The 20,400-nt window shown below is 54.0% G+C and overlaps 8 protein-coding genes across 8 annotated transcripts; all 8 read right to left on the bottom strand.

Moving 5' to 3' along the window:
• Positions 1–1,303: 1,303 nt before the first annotated feature.
• Positions 1,304–2,623, bottom strand: KRP23_3913 (uncharacterized protein; the record flags this gene model as incomplete). Its single annotated transcript, XM_067888827.1, has 2 exons — positions 1,304–1,635; positions 2,608–2,623. 2 exons carry the CDS (start codon positions 2,621–2,623, stop codon positions 1,304–1,306), a joined length of 348 nt encoding a protein of 115 aa, XP_067748031.1.
• A 968-nt stretch (positions 2,624–3,591) lies between these two features.
• Positions 3,592–5,406, bottom strand: KRP23_3912 (putative glucosylceramidase 4; the record flags this gene model as incomplete). Its single annotated transcript, XM_067888826.1, has 1 exon — positions 3,592–5,406. One exon carries the CDS (start codon positions 5,404–5,406, stop codon positions 3,592–3,594), a length of 1,815 nt encoding a protein of 604 aa, XP_067748030.1.
• A 115-nt stretch (positions 5,407–5,521) lies between these two features.
• Positions 5,522–7,147, bottom strand: KRP23_3911 (putative glucosylceramidase 4; the record flags this gene model as incomplete). Its single annotated transcript, XM_067888825.1, has 1 exon — positions 5,522–7,147. The coding sequence occupies one exon, from the start codon at positions 7,145–7,147 to the stop codon at positions 5,522–5,524; it is 1,626 nt and encodes a 541-aa protein (XP_067748029.1).
• Positions 7,148–8,603: 1,456 nt separating this feature from the next.
• Positions 8,604–10,229, bottom strand: KRP23_3910 (putative glucosylceramidase 4; the record flags this gene model as incomplete). The annotated part of the gene is made up of 1 exon (XM_067888824.1): positions 8,604–10,229. One exon carries the CDS (start codon positions 10,227–10,229, stop codon positions 8,604–8,606), a length of 1,626 nt encoding a protein of 541 aa, XP_067748028.1.
• Positions 10,230–11,080: 851 nt separating this feature from the next.
• KRP23_3909 (putative glucosylceramidase 4) lies at positions 11,081–12,706 on the bottom strand (the record flags this gene model as incomplete). Its single annotated transcript, XM_067888823.1, has 1 exon — positions 11,081–12,706. The coding sequence occupies one exon, from the start codon at positions 12,704–12,706 to the stop codon at positions 11,081–11,083; it is 1,626 nt and encodes a 541-aa protein (XP_067748027.1).
• A 674-nt stretch (positions 12,707–13,380) lies between these two features.
• KRP23_3908 (uncharacterized protein) lies at positions 13,381–14,217 on the bottom strand (the record flags this gene model as incomplete). The annotated part of the gene is made up of 1 exon (XM_067888822.1): positions 13,381–14,217. The coding sequence occupies one exon, from the start codon at positions 14,215–14,217 to the stop codon at positions 13,381–13,383; it is 837 nt and encodes a 278-aa protein (XP_067748026.1).
• Positions 14,218–15,083: 866 nt separating this feature from the next.
• Positions 15,084–16,856, bottom strand: KRP23_3907 (putative glucosylceramidase 4; the record flags this gene model as incomplete). The annotated part of the gene is made up of 1 exon (XM_067888821.1): positions 15,084–16,856. One exon carries the CDS (start codon positions 16,854–16,856, stop codon positions 15,084–15,086), a length of 1,773 nt encoding a protein of 590 aa, XP_067748025.1.
• A 193-nt stretch (positions 16,857–17,049) lies between these two features.
• On the bottom strand, positions 17,050–18,969 carry KRP23_3906 (putative glucosylceramidase 4; the record flags this gene model as incomplete). The annotated part of the gene is made up of 1 exon (XM_067888819.1): positions 17,050–18,969. The coding sequence occupies one exon, from the start codon at positions 18,967–18,969 to the stop codon at positions 17,050–17,052; it is 1,920 nt and encodes a 639-aa protein (XP_067748024.1).
• Positions 18,970–20,400: the final 1,431 nt, after the last annotated feature.

The following is a 20,400-nucleotide window of genomic DNA, read 5'->3' as shown; positions in this document are numbered from 1 at the left end:
ATCTCCACCATCACCTGCTTTTCGCTTTCCAGCATAGAGCTCGAATCTAGTCGGATACGACATAGAGAGTTGACTTTGGACCCGTAAGTCGCAAGACACGACATCCGATTTCGTCCAAAAAGACTTACCTATGAAAGTACGCCGTCCTTGAGTCGCACGCCATAAATATTTGCATCCCCTAGTGGTGAGGCTTGTACTTAAACATCCGCGTCGTGTTCCGAAGGGACGTCGACAGCAGCACACTTCCATCGAAGGAGAAGACTGCCGGGAGCGACCAGCCCGCCAGGAACTGCTGCTGTAGCTTTGTCGCGACTGGTCGCAACTTCCAGAGCTTATCGCGCGAGCTAGGAGCCTCGTTGTCCACCACGTGAAAGTCCCGGAGGATGTCCTGGCAACGGTTCCTCGACATGAATCGCCCGAAGTTTCCGGCTGGAAGCACTCCATCCTCGGCCATCGACCAGTGTGCAGAAAATCGCCGCTTCTGTGAGCACAACATTTGCGCCACGAGTAGCCCGATTACATGCAAGATCCCGTGGGTCTGGTACCTTGGCTTCGCCTTTAGCCGGCGGTGGGTTTGGACCAGCGTCTCGCGCCGCGATGCGGTCTGCTTCGCCTGCATTGCCATGGCGCGGCGTTCAACTTGCTCGAGACTGTAACGGTTGGTCTCGACGTCGATGAGCACCCACAGCGGCTTGAGCATAAAGAAGAAGAATGACTCTAGTGGTGAGTCTTAGAGCGCGCGCAGCTCCTCGACCGGTTGCGCACCTAGCGCATCATACGCCGAGGAATCGCTCTCAAACGTCGAAACCGCAGGCGTCCACTGCATCGCGTGCAACGTGTTCTCACGTGCCATCTTGGCCTTCTTGTCCTGAGCGTCATTACCGATCTGCAGTACCTCAGTGAACGCAGTATTCAGCTGGACAGTGTTGCCATCGGAGAGCACCTCCTCGTCGCTGTTGGCGCCGTTGCGGTCTGGACTCTCGTATTCGTCTTCATCGACAACGTCACAGCCGTCACTTTTGCCAGAGCTGGAGCGCTCGTTGTCCGCGACAAAGTTGACGTCCCGCTTGACTTGAACCCGAGGGCGGAGAACTCGGCCGGAAGAAGCCATTGGTGTCGTTGAGACAGGTGGGTCTGTATCGCCATCGAGTCCGGACTCTTCAGATAATAACGGCACCAATGCAGCAGTCATATGCGACGCGTCTACAGCAAGGTCACTCGGCGACAGGTTGAATGCCCTCGGCACAGCCGTCTGTAGGAGCTCGACTTCCGACTAGCTGTCGAACAGCGCATTGAGTGTGGACTACGAGAGATGCGCACTGGTGTCGATCTGGGACGTCCGGGTAATTTTGTCGCTCTCCATGTTTAGCTCGGTGGCCGTCACCGGGAGTTTGCCCGCCGCATCTTTGCCCCCAACACGCTTGCCAGCTGCGCTGGCGTGTCGCAGCGTCGAGAACGTCTCGCCTTCGGATACCAGGCTCACGCTCTCGGTCTCCGCGCTCGCAGCGTCCTGAGCTGCCTCGACTGCGTCCTTGGCCACCGCGTCGATGACCTCCGTGACCTTGGCCATCTTGCCCGCGTGGTCGGTGCTTGTGCGTCGTGCTCGATCCTGTTCGCGCTCTCCGTTGGGTCGTCCTGGTCCAGCAAGCCGGACGCGAGCGCGTGCGTCACGAACGAGCGCTCGCCGGAGAAGACTCGGGATTCTCCACGCTCTCTTCCGCCTCCATTCAAAGCTTACGATTGAATCCTAAGATTAAAGCTGGCTTATCGGTTTTTATATATAATTTTACTGTCGCCATATGGGCTGTTTTAGCACTGGGACTGTACGCAAAGCCGTATAATAATCCGGTCTTTTCACAGGACAAAGTAAGCGGTTTTCACAATAGTTGTATCTCCATCGTTACTGGGTAAGGTACATTGATAAGCTTACAGTTCATCGCCGCTGCTAAAATCGCTATCGTTGCTGTCGCTGTCCATAGACTCAGCCGACATAGGCGAACGTTGAAGCAGCCCTGGGGGCGCCATGTCAGGCGGAATTGCGACGCGCGGGGCTGTCTCCTCTTCAATACGCATATTACGCTCGAGATTTTCGTTCAGTTGGCGCATCTTCGCCTCGTTTAGGTCGTGTTTCACGAACGGGAGGCACTGCTTCTGTTGGAATTTGTATCGGAGGTCAGACTCAACGGTGGAAGCGTGAAGCCTGACGCCAACTGAGACCCGGCATTGCTGGCGAAGCTTCGAGGTATAGTGAAAGTAGGTGAATCGGGTCTCTACATGTTGAAGAAGCTACAGCCCGCTTAAACAGCAGTGAAGCGCAAGTGCTGTAGAGAACTATCAATCTTTACTTCTCATCTTTCCTCATCGTGTACGCGTTCAGGCCATACGGATCCAAATTAACTTCTAACAGCTTCACCCGATCATGCGTGCGCAGTAGGTTGAGTAGTTCGAACCCGTGGTTGTGTTGGAACGTCCAGCCGGTTATCGGGCTCTGGTTTTTCCTACAGTGGTGACAATAGACGCGCGGGAAAGTCGCTTTCACCAATCGACTTGCACAGACTGCTCATGGCAGAATCGCGGGTGGTAGACGGGTGTGGTAATTGGGCTTACCTGGTGGGGTCGACATCGCGAATGCGGAAATGTGGTCGCCACCACACGCTAGCACGCAAATAGTGGGATTTATTGATAGCACCACGCGAAGTGGATTGCCTGAGATTTGCTGATATCAATTGATAACAGTAATTTGTATGACGCGAATAGTGGAATTTATTGATAGCACCAGGATGGCTTTGATAGTTTATTCGTGATAAATAAAGTCTATAATATTTACATAGATTGTGTACTTAGCAGATCAGTATCTATTAAACAAGGAGCGTATCAAAGCTGCTCAAAAGCGCTATTATCTCAAAACGAGATATTCGCCTATCGCTAAGCAGCGGGAGTATGGTGATAATCACCGCGAGCAAATTTATGCTCAAAGGTGAAGATTGTACGAAGCAAAGAGACAAATCGAACTTAATTAATAAAAACATTTAGAAGTAGAAAGACGATTTCCTGCGATCTGTTAATTAACACGAGTAACTGCATTACATTTTTGTTTTACTTTTGTTTTCGTTTCGCAGGTGTCAGGTCCTTTCCACCGCTTTGTTCCAATAGGATTATAGCGTTTTGTTACCCGTTACCCCGTCAAAACGACCTGAGACACATTTCCGAACCACTGAAAATCATTTTTTAACACCATAACTGTACTCCAAATGGGCGCTTTTACCACATATCTAAATGTCGTATCAGGTTTTCTCAACGTTGCGCTCACCATGGGATCGTCTTTACTAGCCCCTTCATTCTCTGCCACTACAATAAGCGGAGCGTGGAGATGGAGTACGGCAATTAAGCCACTTTGGTTTGGACAGAGTCTACTTTTGCTTGAACCAATTTGCATTTTTATACATTAGAAAAATCAACTTTGAATTTTAAATACTAACGTTTTAACTTTACTCCACTTTGGTATGTATTCTTGCCGGATTGGACGGCTAAAGTGTAGTATTCGGAAGGTAAATGAGACTTTGGCTTTTGATTGGGGTTAAGCAATTACTGTTAGAGCACACTGGTGTTTTTGGACGGTGGTAAGACTGCTGTAACCATCGAGTGAGCTGGTACGACAACGGTGAAGGTGTTGGAGTCGGGCTGCTCCACACTCACCACCTCCTCGGACCCCTCAATATTCAAAAATTGGATGACGACCTGGTTCTCTGGAGTGACAAACGCGCAGTGTTGCAGCTCGCTGTCTGCGTCCTCCAGCAAGGACATTTTGATGCGGCGAGACCCGGCCGGCACGAACTTGGCAAAGTGCCCCATGAAGTAGAACATTGGCTGCTTGTAAAACTCGGCACCGTTCAGAGCGTCGACGAGAATGGGGGAATCCACGTAGTTATCAGACCAATTTGGGCCTCCGTCGGTGTCTAGCACCATGTTCCAGTCCGTCCACCCAGCCGCGTAGCTGTTCAAGTCCCCGATGATGTCACGGCCGTAGTTTTCACCGCGAGTCCAGCTCTTATCAGCGTCTGTGAGAGAAGGACCTTTGCCGGTACCCAGTGGGTTGGGCATATACCCTTCGCACGCTTCTGTCGGGAGGATAAAGAGGTCCGGGTAGGAATCGTGGAATTCGACAAGGTCGTCAAAGTGACCGCCCATGCCAAGCACGAAATCTACATTCCGATACCAGTGCACAGCGACTCCACTAACATACTGAAGCGATTCGGGATCCTCAAGCGGGTCTAAGCGCGTCAGGATGCTCGGCTTTTGGTCATCGTTTGCGATAATCTTCACGCCAGGATGATTCTTCGCCATCATCGGTCCAAGGTCAAATTTGATGAAATCTCTCTCTTCTTCCGAAGTGATCCGCAGTGTTTGCCACTTAGCAAACGCCAGAAAAGGCTTCTCGGGCTCATTTTGGACAGTCATCGCCCAGAAGTTGATTCCTTCTTCCTCGTAGGCGTCGAAAAACTTGGAATAGTACAACGCCAAGGCTTCCCAGTTCTCGTCACCTGGAGCGCCCTTCATATGGCAGTTAATCGTCGAGTTCTCCTTCGTCATCCAAGCGGGAGGTGCCCACGAGGATGCAAACAGTTTGATGTCGCGCGATGTCATATTCAGCACACGTTGAATTAGCTCGATCTTGTGAGAGTTTGGAGCCTTATCCACATCGATGGAGAAGTTTTCCATAGCGAGATCGCCCTCCACGTCGTTGTACGAGTACACACTCGTCGAGAAATCATTCGAGCCGATCGATACCCGGCCGAGGTTGTACTGCAGCCCCTTCTCCGAGAAGTATTGATCTAAGAGAATTTGCTGCAGTTTGGACGATAACTTGTACACGTTGATGGCCGCGGAGTCCGTGAATGCGGCACCAAAGCCAATGATGGTCTGGTACTGCGTCGAGACATCGACTGAGAAGGTGGGGCTGCTCACCGGGCTGGCATCAACCTCTCTCTGCTTATAATCGAGTCGCGCTCCAGCTTGAGATGTCGTGTAAACACCCACTTGGCCTGCAGTAAGCCTAAGGTACTTGTTGGAGACCGAGTCGCACTGGGTTTCGTTGCAGACGCAGACGCCGTCCAAGTTGCCCTGGTACAATGAAGACCAGCTGGAACACGCAGCTAAAGCTCCACGCAGCGCGGTGGCGCTCACAGCCGTCGTCAATATCAACGTCTTGATTGTCAGCATGACTGCCTGGGAAGGAAACTCCGCAAGCCTTCGCTGTCGGGCTTCGAACAGTTCACGAATCTGCAAGCCAGTCTGCCGATTCGATGTTGGGAATTGCACGATACCAGGTGTTGTGTAGGGAAAGACCACTGCCAAGGTCATGAGATCACGAGTCTCGTGACGAGAAGACCAAGGTCGCCCAGCCATGAGCTGCTCAAAGTGTATCAAAGCTACAATATTCTATTGTGAACAAGAAACATTTCGACGTTGGAATCGAGCATCTCATTGCTAAAGCTAACTTGTCCACAGGTTTTTATAAAGTCTACAAAATTTTGGTGTCCTCAGACGCTGGCAGGATCACCGTCGACATCGAGTTGGCCGGCAGCGTCAGGGTGAAGGTGTTGGAATCAGTCTGCTTCACGCTAATTGTGGCATCATCACTGTCACGGTTCAAGAACTGCATCACGATCTGGTTGTCCGGCGTCACGAACGCACATCGGTGGAAGTCATCGAGCGTCTCCGTCTTGGGGAACTCAATGCGCTTCGATCCCGGCGGGATAAATTTGGAGAAGTGACCCATGACGTAGAACATAGGCTGCTTGTAGAACTCGGCGCCATTCTGCTCATCGATGAGAATGGGGGCGTCCACCATGTTCTTCGCCCAGTTCGGGCCGCCGTCGGTGTCCAGGTACAAGTTCCAGTCGACCCAGCCGGACGCCATGTTGTTGGAGTTTTCAATGATGTCACGAGCATAGTTCTGCGCGCGCTTCCAGGCTTTCTTTGAGTCGAGGAGGGAGGGTCCCTTACCAGTTCCGATGATTCCGGGCAGGAATCCTTCACACGCCTCCGTTCCGAGCATGAACATGTCCGGGTACTTTGCGGAGAACTTCTCCAGGTTCTTGAAGTTGCCAGCAAAAGGCAGAATGAAGTCAAGGTTTTGATACCAGTGGAAGGCCAGTCCACTCAGATACTTCATCGATTCCGGATCATCGAACGGCGCAGAGCGGTCCAAGATGCCCGGCTTCTGGTCGTCGTTCGCCATGATCTTCATGTCTGGGTAGTTTTTGGCCATCATCGGGCCAAGGTGCATCTTGATGAAGTCACGCTCTTCCTCCGCCGTCAAACGCAGCGTCTGCCACTGCGAAACAGCAAGAGGGGGCTTTTCGGGTTCATTCTGGACGGTCATGCCCCAAAAGTCGATCCCTTCCTCCTTGTAGGCGTCAAAGAACTTGGAGTAGTACAGCGCCAGCGCCTCCCAGTACTTCTCACCTGGTTTGCCCTTCATCGTGCAGTCCACGACTGAGTCCCCGTTCGTCATCCAAAGCGGAGGCGCCCACGAAGACGCGAACAACTTCTTCTCGCCCGTCGACATGTTGAGCGCGCGTTGGATCATGTCGATCTTGTTGGAGTTCGGCGCCTTGTCGGACGCGATGGTAAAGTTGGTCATTTTAAAGTCGTCCACCTTCTCGTTGTACGTGTAGGTGCTCGTGGAAAAGTCCGTGGAGCCAATCGGGACACGGTTGAGGTTGTACTGCAAACCAGAGTCTCCGAAGTACTGATCCAGCGCCACCTCCTGCAGTTTTGGAGAGAGTTTGTACAGGTTAATAGCCGCAGAGTCCGTGAAGCCTCCGCCGAAGCCGATCATGGTCTGGTACTGGGTCGACACGTCGATGGAGTAGGTCGGTTCGTCCACCGCGGCCTCATCGACGTTCGACACTGTGTAGGTCAAGCGGGCGCCGGCCTTGGACGTCGTGTAGACACCCACTTCACCCGCTGTAAGCTTGGTGTGGCCACTGACGATGGAGTCGCATTGGGTCTCATTGCAGACACAGACGCCGTCCAGCACGTCCTGGTAGAGCGACGACCAACTGGAGCACGCAGCCGACGCGCTGTAGGGAGCGAGCAGCAGACTCGAAGCGAAGACAGCAACGGGGGCCAGTACTTTCATGGCGATGCCAGTCCGCAAATGTCACGGGCAAATTGCCGGTTTCTTCGAGACTCGCGCAAGATTGGCAGCAAGATGGAAAGTGCTTGCCAGCCTGGACCAGCATTGGCAATGCCATTCCTGGTTCTTGGACTGTACGGCTCGTTGCTGTATCACTACCGCACTGGGGTATAATAACCGCAGTGACACTTCGAGGTTGTGCCGCTTTTGCTCCGTTCTTCTGTTGCAGCTGAAGCCAGATGGACCTGAAAGAAGTACTCGTTAAAATATCGATTTAGCACCGCTTTGCCTTAGGATGGAGAAATTACATATACCTCGATAAAGTTGACATTCCCATCGAAAATGCTATCCCGGTTGATGGCAAGAGCTGGGCCTAATCGACATGGATATTCGCCATGATGAGACTTGGCACCGAGGTAGGCTAGTGCTTACGCTTCGTCTTTTGCGGATGTACAGTGTACGAATCAGTTGGAAATTCCAGGAATCCGAAATATTGAAAATATTCGAGTGCTATTCAGACGAGCTTTCAGGTACTAGTAATACGAATTGAAGCCATATTTCAAGCTTACACCGAAACGTACCCCTTTGAAATGGAGATATTTTTTCAGGTGGCCGTCGTGCATCGAGTGCTGCACATTTCAAAGCAACCAAGGCACATGTTTTTCCAATGGTATGCGATTTGTACATGTACAGCAGTTAGGTTCGTACTCTAAGCATCTTTTCGTTTGACGATGTTGTCTGACATCACCATCGCCGGAGTGTGGATTTTTCGGTCGGATCCAACGCGTGAACATGCCGTACATGTAATCTCCTGGCTCCAGTACTGGTAGCACTCTCCTTTCAAACCACTGGATGCCTCCTTCAATCAACCTTCGATTGGTATAATACTTGAAGTACTTCGTCTTCACAGTACGCTAATGTGACTGGTATCTTGTCCGAGTGTTGAGAACACAATGGCCTAGGTTACGCCTGAAAATGTAGAACAAGGGGTGAAATACATGTTCTCACTTGCTTACTGGCATTGCAATATTGTACATGAATTGACATGGTAACACAACACACAATACCTCATCAATCTAGGTGGGATCACGCGGACTCGGTGGAAAGACACCATTAGATACAAGCGCTGCATATGGCGTGTAAGCTTAGTAGGAAATAATACGTCGTGTGTGGGCAATTTCCCTTGGTGTGACCTGGTCTGGTAGATCATCGTGAATCAACATTTTGACAGCCTTCGTGTTGGGATTACCATGCCAATTCCGGCTCCATTCCACATCGTCTGACAAAGGAGTATAGCCCACCATTTCAAAACCGTTGACCATGAAATGAAGTTATATTAAACTACCAGCTCGCTTGCTATTCACGATACCTTCTCGATCCACATCACGCAGCGAGGCAGAACGGCGGTCATATTTTCCTACTCTCCTTTCCGCAGATGGAGGAGTGACTTATATCAATTTTACAGGATCGTGGTGTCATTCGACGCTGGCAAAATGACCGTCTGCATCGAGTGCGCCGGCAGCGACAGCGTAAACGTCTTCGAGTCCGTCTGCTTCACACTAACCGTCACAGCTGAACTAGCACGGTTCATAAACTGCATCACCACTCGGTTGTCTGGGGTCACGAACGCGCAACGGTGGAAGCTACTCAGCGTCTTGGTCTTCGGGAACTCGATGCGCTTCGACCCAGCAGGAATGAACTTGGAGAAGTGGCCCATGATATAGAACATGGGCTGCTTGTAAAACTCGGCACCGCTCTTCTCATCGACCAAAATCGGCGCGTCCACATAGTTCTCCGCCCAGTTCGGTCCGCCCGTCGTGTCCACCGCCAGGTTCCAGTCTGTCCAACCAGCAACGTAGTTGTTGATGTCTTCAATGATATCGTGGCCGTAGTTTTCGGCTCGCGACCAGCTCTTGTCTAAGTCCGTAAGAGAGACACCAGAGCCTGTGCCCAACCAGCTTGGTAGGTAGCCCTCGCAAGCCTCCGTTGCCAACATGAACAGATCCGGGTAGTCCTCGTTGAAGGTCAACAACTTGTCAAAGTCGCCACCAAGACTGAAGAAGAAGAAGTCCAGGTCACGGTACCAGTGGACACCAAGACCGCTGATGTACTTCAAGGAGTCCGCGTCTTCAAACGGAGAAAGGCGATCGAGGATTCCAGACTTTTGGTCATCGCCAGCGATGATTTTCAGGTCAGGATGGTTCTTTGCCATCAACGGGCCCAAATCCAACTTCACGAAATCGCGCTCCTGATCAGCCGTCAGACGCAACGACTGCCACGCAGAAGTCTGCAAAATTGAGCTGGACGGCTCGTTCTGCACCGTCATACCCCAAAAATCGATACCTTCTTCCGAGTACGCGTCGAAGAACTTGGAGTAGTACAGCGCTAGCGCCTCCCAGTATTCCTCGCCGGGGTTGCCCTTGAGCGAGCAGTTGATCGTCGTGTTCTTCGTCGTCATCCAGGCCGGAGGAGCCCACGACGATGCAAACAGCTTGACGTCACGCGATGAAGCGTTGAGCGCACGCTGGATCAGGTCGATCTTGTGCGAAGACGAAGACTTGTCCACATCGATGGAGAAGTGCTCCATGTCGAAATCGTCCACCACGTCGTTGTACGAATAGATGCTCGTGGAGAAGTCCGTGGAGCCGATGGGAACGCGACCCAAAGTGTACTGCAGACCCGTGTCCGAGAAGTACTGGTCCAACACCATTTGCTGCAGCGTCGAAGTCAACTTGTACACGTTGATGGCCGCCGCATCCGTGAAGGCACCGCCGAAGCCGATCATGGTCTGGTACTGCGTCGACACGTCGATGGAGTACGTGGGACTGCTCACAGCGGTCGAGTCAGCGCTCACCACCTTGTAGGCGAAGCGGTCACCGGCCTTCGACGACGTGTAGACGCCCACCTGGCCGGCTGTGAGACTGGTGTAGCTGTTGGAGACGGTGTCGCACTGGGTGGCGTTGCAGACGCAGACTCCTTCCAGGTTGGTCTGGTAGCGCGTGGACCAGTTGCTGCAGGTAGCCGAGGCTTCTTGAGAGGCGAGCAGCACGCCAGCCAGGGCGGTGAGGAGGTACGGGGCCAGCATGGCGGCTGCGGTGCTGCTGGGGCTGGACTTGGTGCTGGTTTGCGAGATCGCAGGCGATTTTGAAAATGAGTATGGATATCCTACGGAGATCTCAACCAACCTTATCGGATGGATACCGGATGAGAGGGAGACTTCGTCGAGTTGATCTGGTCTCTGTGGATGGCCACGATGAGGCACTGCGCCGGCGCGCGGTGCTCGTCGTCTGCGTGTGCGAGCCACGACAGCACAGGCTCAATAGGGCTCGCCAGTCGACGCCGTTACTTACAGCAACAGGTCCACACAACGGGTACAGGGTGTCACGGTGCTGACCGATTGAACTGTTTTTGGTTTTGCAGAGAGAAGGGGGTCATCAAGACGAGTATCGCACTTCATCGAGAACCCACGCACTCGAGAGACGTCGGCGTGCACCAGAACTGGGCTAGTACAAGAGCGAACAGAAGAGCAGACGCGCTCAAAACTAAAGTAATTGATGGACACATCAAGAACTTGCTGTGTAGCGCCGAACGACGCGGCGTCGTGGTGAGCGCAGCTACGCGTTGAAAGCGACAGTCTCGACGGATGCGACAGATAAACTACGTGTATTCCAGGTTTCCAGCTAATCGCCTGCAGCAGTATACTCGCTCGTTAGCGCATAGAACCCACAAACCATTATTTGATAATGACCTTCAGCTCTCGTTGGTCGCTCTTCATCTTACCCATGTTTTACTTCACGACAGCGAACGGAGTTTTGTACCAATGGGGGAGACTCGATGCATCGCCCTCGTGAACTGCCTTGGGGACTGGAGAGTATTTCTGTGTTTGAGGTGCGATCGAAGGAATATTGCTGCAAATTGATAAAGGGAGGCTTTTATTTACAAGATCTTCGTGGCCGTCGACGCTGGCAAAATGACCGTCTGCATCGAGTGCGCCGGCAGCGACAGCGTAAACGTCTTCGAGTCCGTCTGCTTCACACTAACCGTCACAGCTGAACTAGCACGGTTCATAAACTGCATCACCACTCGGTTGTCTGGGGTCACGAACGCGCAACGGTGGAAGCTACTCAGCGTCTTGGTCTTCGGGAACTCGATGCGCTTCGACCCAGCAGGAATGAACTTGGAGAAGTGGCCCATGATATAGAACATGGGCTGCTTGTAAAACTCGGCACCGCTCTTCTCATCGACCAAAATCGGCGCGTCCACGTAGTTCTCCGCCCAGTTCGGTCCGCCCGTCGTGTCCACCGCCAGGTTCCAGTCTGTCCAACCAGCAACGTAGTTGTTGATGTCTTCAATGATATCGTGGCCGTAGTTCTCAGCGCGCGACCAGCTTTTGTCGGCGTCCGTGAGCGACACTCCAGCACCCGTGCCCAACCAACTCGGCAAGTAACCCTCGCAAGCCTCTGTTGCCAGCATAAAGATGTCTGGGTATTTGTTATAGAAAGACAAAAGTTTGTCAAAGTCGCCTCCAGCACTGGCAAGGAAGAAGTCCAGGTCACGGTACCAGTGGACACCAAGACCGCTGATGTACTTCAAGGAGTCCGCGTCCTCAAACGGTGACAGGCGATCGAGGATTCCAGACTTTTGGTCATCGCCAGCGATGATTTTCAGGTCAGGATGGTTCTTTGCCATCAACGGACCCAAATCCAACTTCACGAAATCGCGCTCCTGATCAGCCGTCAGACGCAACGACTGCCACGCAGAAGTCTGCAAAATTGAGCTGGACGGCTCGTTCTGCACCGTCATACCCCAAAAATCGATACCTTCTTCCGAGTACGCGTCGAAGAACTTGGAGTAGTACAGCGCTAGCGCCTCCCAGTATTCCTCGCCGGGGTTGCCCTTGAGCGAGCAGTTGATCGTCGTGTTCTTCGTCGTCATCCAGGCCGGAGGAGCCCACGACGATGCAAACAGCTTGACGTCACGCGATGAAGCGTTGAGCGCACGCTGGATCAGGTCGATCTTGTGCGAAGACGAAGACTTGTCCACATCGATGGAGAAGTGCTCCATGTCGAAATCGTCCACCACGTCGTTGTACGAATAGATGCTCGTGGAGAAGTCCGTGGAGCCGATGGGAACGCGACCCAAAGTGTACTGCAGACCCGTGTCCGAGAAGTACTGGTCCAACACCATTTGCTGCAGCGTCGAAGTCAACTTGTACACGTTGATGGCCGCCGCATCCGTGAAGGCACCGCCGAAGCCGATCATGGTCTGGTACTGCGTCGACACGTCGATGGAGTACGTGGGACTGCTCACAGCGGTCGAGTCAGCGCTCACCACCTTGTAGGCGAAGCGGTCACCGGCCTTCGACGACGTGTAGACGCCCACCTGGCCGGTTGTGAGACTGGTGTAGCTGTTGGAGACGGTGTCGCACTGGGTGGCGTTGCAGACGCAGACTCCTTCCAGGTTGGTCTGGTAGCGTGTGGACCAGTTGCTGCAGGTAGCCGAGGCTTCTTGAGAGGCGAGCAGCACGCCAGCCAGGGCGGTGAGGAGGTACGGGGCCAGCATGGCGGCTGCGGTGCTGCTGGGGCTGGACTTGGTGCTGGTTTGCGGGATCGCAGGCGATTTTGAAAGTGAAGAACCAGTAGCAGCGGCAGCAACTCCGGGGCCTACAATGGTATCAGCTGTGCGGGCTCGAACAGCTCAAAGACATGCTGATGGGCTTGAACTGCTTGCTTGTGCCCTATGGACAAAGTCAACTATCGCATAGGCAGTCACGAGTCGTGGTGAGCGAAGTTGGTGAGCGATTTGCTTGATCATCCGCCGACAGTTTGGGTTCCCGTGACAATGGTTGAACCCTGGCAGAAAAGAGGCCAAGGTTACTCACTCATCCAGTCTCCCTTGCTGACCCGAGCTCAAGAAACTGACCGCGCAAGTGGCCGCCCCAGGCTGTCCGTCAGCTCGAGGCGTCCTGGTCAGCGACCAGTGGTCACACGACAGACTCCGTCACGGAAGAAGCTGATTAATGGCGGCGCCCTGCTGGCGAAGTACTCACCAAATGCGTCAGTTGGCGTGTCCACTCGGTACTGCAGCACCAGCCTCACGATGCATCACGCATTCAACGCTGAAATCCAAACCTAATATGCCCAGAGGGTTCTGTATTGAAGGAGTCTACAGCGAATAAAATGATACCGCGAAGCTTTCGTCGCATTCGGGATGCTGCACTTCTCGCGTGTTCAGACTTACGCCATCGAGGCCAGCGCAGCCAGCACGCTCGCCACCGCCAAGGTCAGGCTCGCGGGCGAGTTCACCGACATGGCTGCGCTCGATCCGCTGGCGACGGTTGATCCGGTGCTGCTGGAGGCTGACAGGTCCGGCACGAAGGCCTGGGCGGCGGCGCTGAGCACAGTGATGTTCTCGGCGTCCGAACACGTCTCACTCTCGCAGATGATGCTGTCCACGAGGTAGCGTGGCTCCGAGGTGACACTGTTGAGGTACTCGCTCTTGCTCTCGGTGGACGCGAAGTAGATCTTCTGGCCGTTGGTCAGACACACGTACTGGAAGTTGCTTGTGGTGACGTCGTCGCCCGTGACGGGGTCCTGGATGCCGGCAGCGCACTCGTCGCACGAGTCCGCGCACTCAGCGTACGCGGTGGCGTCTGTGGCGTTGACGATGAACTCGGCCATGTTGGCCGCCAGGTACGCCGTGTCGGTCACGTCGAACGAGTAGTCGTCGAAGGAGCGTGCCGCCATGCCGCACGTGTAGACAGTCTGGCCGTGGGCAAAGCCGATGTGGTTGAGGTTGTCGTAGCCCATGTCCATGGTGGACATGCCGCACACGGGGCACGTGTAGTCCTCACTCGAGACCGAGGACGTGGTGGCGGTCGAGGAGGACGTCATGTCCATCGACATGCTGCTGGAGGACGTCATGTCCATCGAGGTGGACGACGACATGTCCATGCCGCTCATGTCCATCTGCAGGCCGCGCATAGCGTGCGCGTGGTGCATGCGGTGCGCCGAGGAGGTGGAGACGGCTGCGGCTGCGACGGCGACAGCCAAGTACGACGAGACAGTGTACATGGTGTGGGGCGGAGGAGGTTCGAGATGTGTCGGCTTGAGCAAATTGCAAAGTGAGTGGCCATGTGGAGCAGAGGGGGGAGAGATTTGGGGCCAGAGTTGAAGGTCTTGTACCTCGTGTTGCCCTTCCCAATAACTATTGTTGAATGGATTGTCCGTATTAACATATCCATATATCAACCGTTTCAAAGTCCAGAAAATAATGTTAAAGCGTACAAGTTGTGTTTTGCCAAGGTTGCTGCAGTTGGTCGATCGCTAGCCGTCTCTCAACGGTATCATCGTCGTAATGGATCTGTCGTGGAGTGGCTTCATTGGAGCGGAGCGAGAAGTGTGAAAGTCTGGAGCGGGCACCTTCAAACTCGACTCAACTCGAGCTCGTTTTGGCACCTTTCGATGGTCGTCGCCGTGCCGCTTCGTGCGGGCACAAATTGCAAACGAACCGCTCTGTTTCTACGGGGCTGCCTGAATCTGCCTCGCCTTCGCGCGCAGTTTACATCCTGGCCAGCTCTTGAAGCGTGCAGATCGCTGTCGTCGGATAGTTGAAGTTTGTCGAGAGCCTCCGATTAGGATAGGATACATTGCTGTCATTGCTGCCATTGACGAGCAGCGAAATGGCGTGTGAAATCGCATCGAGGCGACCGCTTTGCCAGCAAAATGACCCCCAGTGGGGATTCGGGATCCCCGACGAGTGCAGATCGATGTTTGAGAGATCAAGTGATCTTGCCAAATCAACATTAAATGTATCCATCTTCCCGTGCACGTTTCTCATGAACGCCTCCGAGATTGGTGGTGGTCGGCGATCACTGATCGCACGCTTCGATCGTGAAGATGAAAAGCAAGCCGCACTCAAAAGTGTATTCGTTCGTAAACTACGCTTGCCTCGATGCAACAAATCCACTGAGTATCAATGCAACTACCAAGTTCATCGTGGTTGGCGAAGTGGAAGTCGCCGAGCTGCTGGCCGATGGCGATCCCTCGCTGCCCTCGGAACCGATAGCAAGCCCAAATGCAGGAAAGAGCACGGTTTGCACGGTGTTCGCGGGAAGTACCACCGTCACGGCTCGCACTTCGACCATGAGTTTTATGCGAATGCTCTTCTCGGTGCTGTCACGATTCGAGAGCACCACGACCACTTGGCCCTCAGGCGTCACGAACGCCACTCGATCTACGTTTTCCAATGTAGAACTGGCATTGCTACTCACGTTCATCTCGACTTGAAGAGACCCAGGGACGAGGAACTTGGAAAAATGACCCATGACGTAGTAAATCGGTTGCTTGTAAAACTCAGCACCTCCCTCTTCGTCCACGAGGATCGGCGCGTCGACTTGATTATCTGCCCAGTTTGGGCCTCCAGTCGTGTTGAGAACGAGGTTCCAGTCTGTCCAGCCACTGGCAAAGCTAGCCAGGTCATTAATGATGTCGCGAGCGTAGTTCTCGCCACGTTGCCAGGTAATGTTGTTGTAGTCGAACAAATGCGGGCCCATTCCTGTGCCAAGTCCTTTGACCAGCGAGCCTTCGCATGCCTCGGTCGCGAGGATGAAAATGTCGGGATACTCCGCGTGGAAGGTCACCAAGTCATCGAAGTCACCCGATGTACCAAAGGCAAAATCCAAGTTCTTATACCAATGAACTCCAACGCCTGACACGTAGCCCCGTGCCTCCTCGTCCAGAAGTGAGGCGTTCCAATCCAGCAGCAAGTCTTTCTGGTCGTCCAAGATGATAATTTTCACGTCTGGGTGCTTCTCTTTCATCAACGGACCCAGATCTCGCTTGATGAAGTCGCGTTCTGTTGTCGTATTGAACCGAAGACTCTGCCAGAACTTTGTCGCGAGTTCTTGTTTCGTAGGTTCGTTCTGCGTCGTCAACCCCCAAATGGGGACCCCCTCGGCCTCGTACGCGCCGATGAATTTCGAGTAATACAGCGCCAGCGCTTCCCAGTACTCCCCTCCAGGGTACCCATTCATCTCGCAGTTCAGAGTCGTGTTGCTCGTCGTCATCCACACTGGCGGTGCCCACGACGACGCAAACAGTGTGAGGTTGCGGCTGGCCGCAGACGTCTCGCTCAGCGCGCGCTGGATCAGACTCAACTTGTTCGAGAGCGGTTCCTTGTCCGCATCGATACTGAAGTTGGCCATTTCAAAGTCATCCACCGATGGGCTGTACGAGTACACGTACTCGGAGAAATCCGTAGACGCGATGGGGATACGACCTAGCGAGTATTGAAGCCCCGTGTCGGAGAAATATGCGTCTAGGATGAGCTGCTGGACATCCGTATCCATGAGGTAAACGTTGATCGCTGCAGCATCGGTGAAAGCGCCTCCGAAGCCGATAATTTCTTGGTACGTCGTTGTTGAGTCAATGATGAGGTCGGCTGCGTCGTCACTTCCAGCATCAATCCCCAAGGTGGAGTACACGAGTCGGTCACCTGCTTTGGACGTCTGAAACACTCCGACCTGGCTGCTGGAGAGCGACAAATACTCGGTCGACACCGAGTCGCAGCTCGTGGCGTTGCATGTACACACGCCCTCGATGTCCTGCTGAAACCGAGTTGACCACGAAGAACAGGATGCCGTCACGCCACATCGACCGGCAAGGAGCGCGACAGCAGCAGGCAGAAGACGCGCTGGGGGCAGAACTCGCATGGTTCCTTTCTTGGTGACAGTGAGCGCTCTTGACGGCGACTCTAACCCCAGCGTAGAAACAAGTTGCATTATCTGATCCGATTGGACAGCCCACAATGGGCCAAGGCGGACACAAGAACACGCTGCATGGTCTTTCTTAAAAACGTTCCAGTACTTGCAATCTACCGTTCCGGTAGTAGTCATGAATCCATGCTTAGCATGAATTCTGTTCCGGCGTCGTGGGTTCCGCGGTCTCAGAAGCCGATGAGGCAGCAGTCGATCTTGAACCCGTCGCATAGCTCGTGCCACTTGTCGAGGAGGCATAGTTTGTCGTCGTGGCAATAGGTGCCACCGTTGTGGCGCTAGAACTGCCCGAGCTCGTCGCTGAGCTGGAGCTAGTTGAAGTGGCCGGGGTTGCCGTCGTGGTGGTCGGTGTCTCAGTTGCACTGCTAGAACTTCTGGCGGAAGAGCTGGAGCTGTTCGCGGTAGAGCTAGAACTCGAGCTGGAGCTGCTGTTGCCTTCAACCTCACCGATGACAATTGTCTTGATGGAGAGGGCCTCCACCGTGACATTAGTGCTCAGCTGTTGGCTAGACAAACTCAGCGTGATGTCGTGCGCAGAACTATCGCGGTTGGAGAGAATGAGCACGACTTGGTCGTCGGGGGTCAAGAACGCCACGCTGTCTACGTTGCCCAGACTTGACGAAGCACTTGAGCTGATGGTCAAGGCCACACGCACCGAGTCAGGCGGCAGGAACTTGGAGAAGTGGCCCATCGCATAGAACATAGGCTGCTTGTAGAACTCGGCACCGCCCTCCTCGTCAATCAGAATCGGCGAATCATCCGCGTTATCGACCCATTTGGGGCCACCGGTGGTGTTGAGCACCAGGTTCCAGTCAGTCCAGCCCGAGGCGTAGTGCGAGAGATCGCCGATAATGTCCCGAGCGTAGATTTGTGCACGCTGCCAAGCGTACGTCGGGTTTTGAAGCGTGGGGCCAGCACCAGTTACAATGCCGTCAATGAGGTAGCCCTCGCACGCTTCCGTCGCCAGGATGAACACGTCAGGGTACGACTCGTGGAAAGTCTCGAGGTCGGCAAAGTTGCCCGCCGTGTCCAGCAAGAAATCCAGGTCCTTGTACCAATGAACGCCAGCACCCGAGACGTACTGCGCCGAGTCCGCATCGAGCAGCGTAGCATCCCAGTCTAGCAGCAGGTCCTTCTGGTCATCCATCATAATGATCTTCAGGTCCGGGTGGTTCTCCTTCATAATGGGACCCAGGTCACGCTTGATGAAATCGCGCTCCGTGGTGACGTTGAAGCGAAGGCTCTGCCAGGACTTGAACGAGAATTGCTCTGTAGGCTCGTTCTGCGTCGTAATGGCCCAAATGGGGATGTTTTCGTCTTCGTAAGCCGACACGAACTTGGAGTAATACAGCGCCAAGGCCTGCCAGTACTCACCGCCCGGATAGCCCTGGACGGCACAGTTAATGGTCGTGTTTTCCGTAGTCATCCACGCCGGCGGCGCCCACGAGGACCCGAAAAGTTTCATGCCTCGAGTAGACGTACTCAAAGCCCGCTGAATGAAGGGGATTTTCTTGGCCTTGTCCATGTCGATGCTGAAATTCTCCATGGCCAAATCGCCCTCCACGTTGTTGTACGAGTAAATGGTGAGCGAAAAGTCCGTCGAGCCGATGGGAACACGGCCAATAGTGTACTGCAGTCCATCGTCACCGAAGTACGCGTCGACCAGAATATCCTGAAGTCCAGAGTCCAGCAGGTACACGTTGATGGCCGCCGCGTCCGTGAAGGCGCCACCGAATCCGATGATGGACTGGTACGTCGTGGTGGTGTCAATGACAAAGTCCGCGGCGTCGTTGGCGCCAGTCTCCAACTCAACCGTCGAGAAGGTCAAGCGGTCGCCAGCCTTGGACGTCGAGAACACACCCGCCTCGTTCCCCGACAGGTGCAGGTGGCCATTGTAGATAGTATCGCACGTGGCCTCCGAGCACACGCAGACGCCCTCGAGATCCGCCTGGAATCGGTCCGACCACGACGTGCAGTTGTTCGTCGCAGCATTCGCGGCTTGCAGCGCGAGCAGTGCCAGCGCGTAGCTGAAGGGATTGATAACCAGCATGCTCCGACGTTCGGGTGCAGGGTACGTTGTCTCGACCAGGCGAGTTGGGAAATGGTGTGGTCAATGACATTGACCACCACCACCCCGCCCAGAAAGCTCGCGAAAAAGCGCGCGAGTGTATCCTTGCGAGGCTATAGATCCCACTCGGCGCACTGCACGTGTAGCAGATTCAGCTTCACAGACGAAATTGAAGGCGTTGCACACGCCACGCTAAGTGTTTTGGACTCCAGCACTCCATCTACAGGAAACGATGGCCAGAATCAGCTCATTTCGTAATCGATCCGGCAGAAATGATTACCACTGCGGAGTGTGTCCACTGACACCTACGGTACTTTATTTGATGTCGTATACATAACATAACCCTTTGTAGCTCTCCTAAGGCCTGGAATACAGTAAGCGCTCTCTGTTCCGGTACCACTTATAAAAATAATACCCCGAATCGTCTGATAGAATCGTTTTAGACAGGTGACACAGCTTCACTTATGGCGGGAATCGCCACGCACCATTCATCTCAGCCGCGCCACACATCACAACACAAGCACTTCCTCGCACGCTCCGCCCCATGGGCTGGATGAGGATAGAGCAGAAGAGAGGTCTTATCAAGAAGGCACGCGAGTGTCCGGCGATGACCCAGGTGGCGCTCTCCGCCTGGGCCAAAGCTACCTACAAGCTGAAGCGGGCGCCAGCTCAAACAACCATTTCCGACATCCTCAAGATGGCCCCGGCAATCATGAGCAAGGCGTATGGGGACGGCAAGCGGCGCTAACCGCTGAAGGTGACCTCGGAGGCGCTGGGAGAGCGCCTATGGGAGTGGATACAGAAACTAGAGGCGTAGAACGTGTGTCTTTCTCGGGAGCTGATCAAAATGAAAGCGCGAGATTTACAAAAGGAGCTATGTGATGCTTGGGAGCTGTCCTTTTCGGACGGGTGGCTCACTGCATTCGAGCGCAGGCATGGTCTTCGTTCTCGCTCACGACCTGGAGAAGCTGCATCGGTCGACCCTGAAGTCGTTTGCGTTGGTCTTCAACGGCTTCAGGAATTGACGGACCTATACTCTCCCGATGACGTCTACAATATGGACGAGACGGGGCTGTGCTACGCAATGGCCCCCGCTCGATCGATCTGCACAAAGACATGAAGAAGAAGAAGACGCGGATTACTCTCGCGCTTACGGCAAATGCTGATGGATCCGACACGCTGCCGGCACTCTTTCTTGGTCACGCAAAGCAGCCCTACTGTCTCAACAAAAGCACGGTGGCACAACTAGGCTTCTCGTACCGCTCGAACAAGAAATCCTGGATGACAGGACTACTGTTCCGGGAGTGGCTTCTCGATCTGGATCGCGACATGCGTGCGAAGGGCCGTCAGATCCTGTTGCTGCTTGACAACGCATCGTCCCACCACTGGGGCGATATCGTGTGTACTAACGCC

Source organism: Phytophthora ramorum, assembly GCF_020800215.1.
Source record: "Phytophthora ramorum isolate Pr-102 chromosome Unknown Phyram_PR-102_s0003, whole genome shotgun sequence".
Taxonomy (NCBI): domain Eukaryota; phylum Oomycota; class Peronosporomycetes; order Peronosporales; family Peronosporaceae; genus Phytophthora; species Phytophthora ramorum.
Note: the sequence above shows the minus strand (reverse complement) of the source record. Positions and strands in the feature narration are given on the sequence as shown.